Source organism: Opisthorchis viverrini (genome assembly GCF_000715545.1).
Source record: "Opisthorchis viverrini unplaced genomic scaffold opera_v5_307, whole genome shotgun sequence".
Taxonomy (NCBI): domain Eukaryota; kingdom Metazoa; phylum Platyhelminthes; class Trematoda; order Opisthorchiida; family Opisthorchiidae; genus Opisthorchis; species Opisthorchis viverrini.
In genome coordinates, this window is record NW_008751958.1 from 457,817 (window position 1) to 458,193 (window position 377).

A 377-nucleotide genomic window follows, 5' to 3' on the forward strand; every position below is an offset into this window, starting at 1 on the left:
ACCAACATACTCACTGCTCGTCATCACTGGTTAGCCGCTGTTGACTCTGGGCATACTGTTGATGTTATATTCGTGGACTTGAGGAAAGCGTTCGATAGGGTAGACCGCACTGAACTGATGAAAAAACTACAGGGCTACGGTATAGGAGGGGATTTAGTTCGTTGGCTCAAATTGTTCCTGCATGACCGACGCTCGAAGGTGAGAGTAACCGACCACTGTACAGACTGGTATACGTCACCTAGTGGCGTACCTCAGGGAACGGTTTTGGGTCCACTTCTGTTTCTACTCATCATCATCATCATCATCATCATCATCATCAACAACAACAGCATGACATCAGTGTTCAACACCAATGCTTCACTGCCGTACAACCATGA

The 377-nt window shown here is 46.9% G+C and overlaps 1 protein-coding gene across 1 annotated transcript in view; it reads left to right on the forward strand.

Annotated features, from left to right (window-relative positions):
• Positions 1 to 117: 117 nt before the first annotated feature.
• Positions 118 to 377, forward strand: part of T265_09739 (hypothetical protein) — a gene marked incomplete at both ends in the record, with an annotated part of 4,396 nt that continues 4,136 nt past the window's right edge. Inside the window, one exon of the mRNA XM_009175904.1 lies at positions 118 to 339. Within this exon, the coding sequence (XP_009174168.1) occupies positions 118 to 339 (222 nt within the window). The remainder of the gene's footprint in view (positions 340 to 377) is intronic.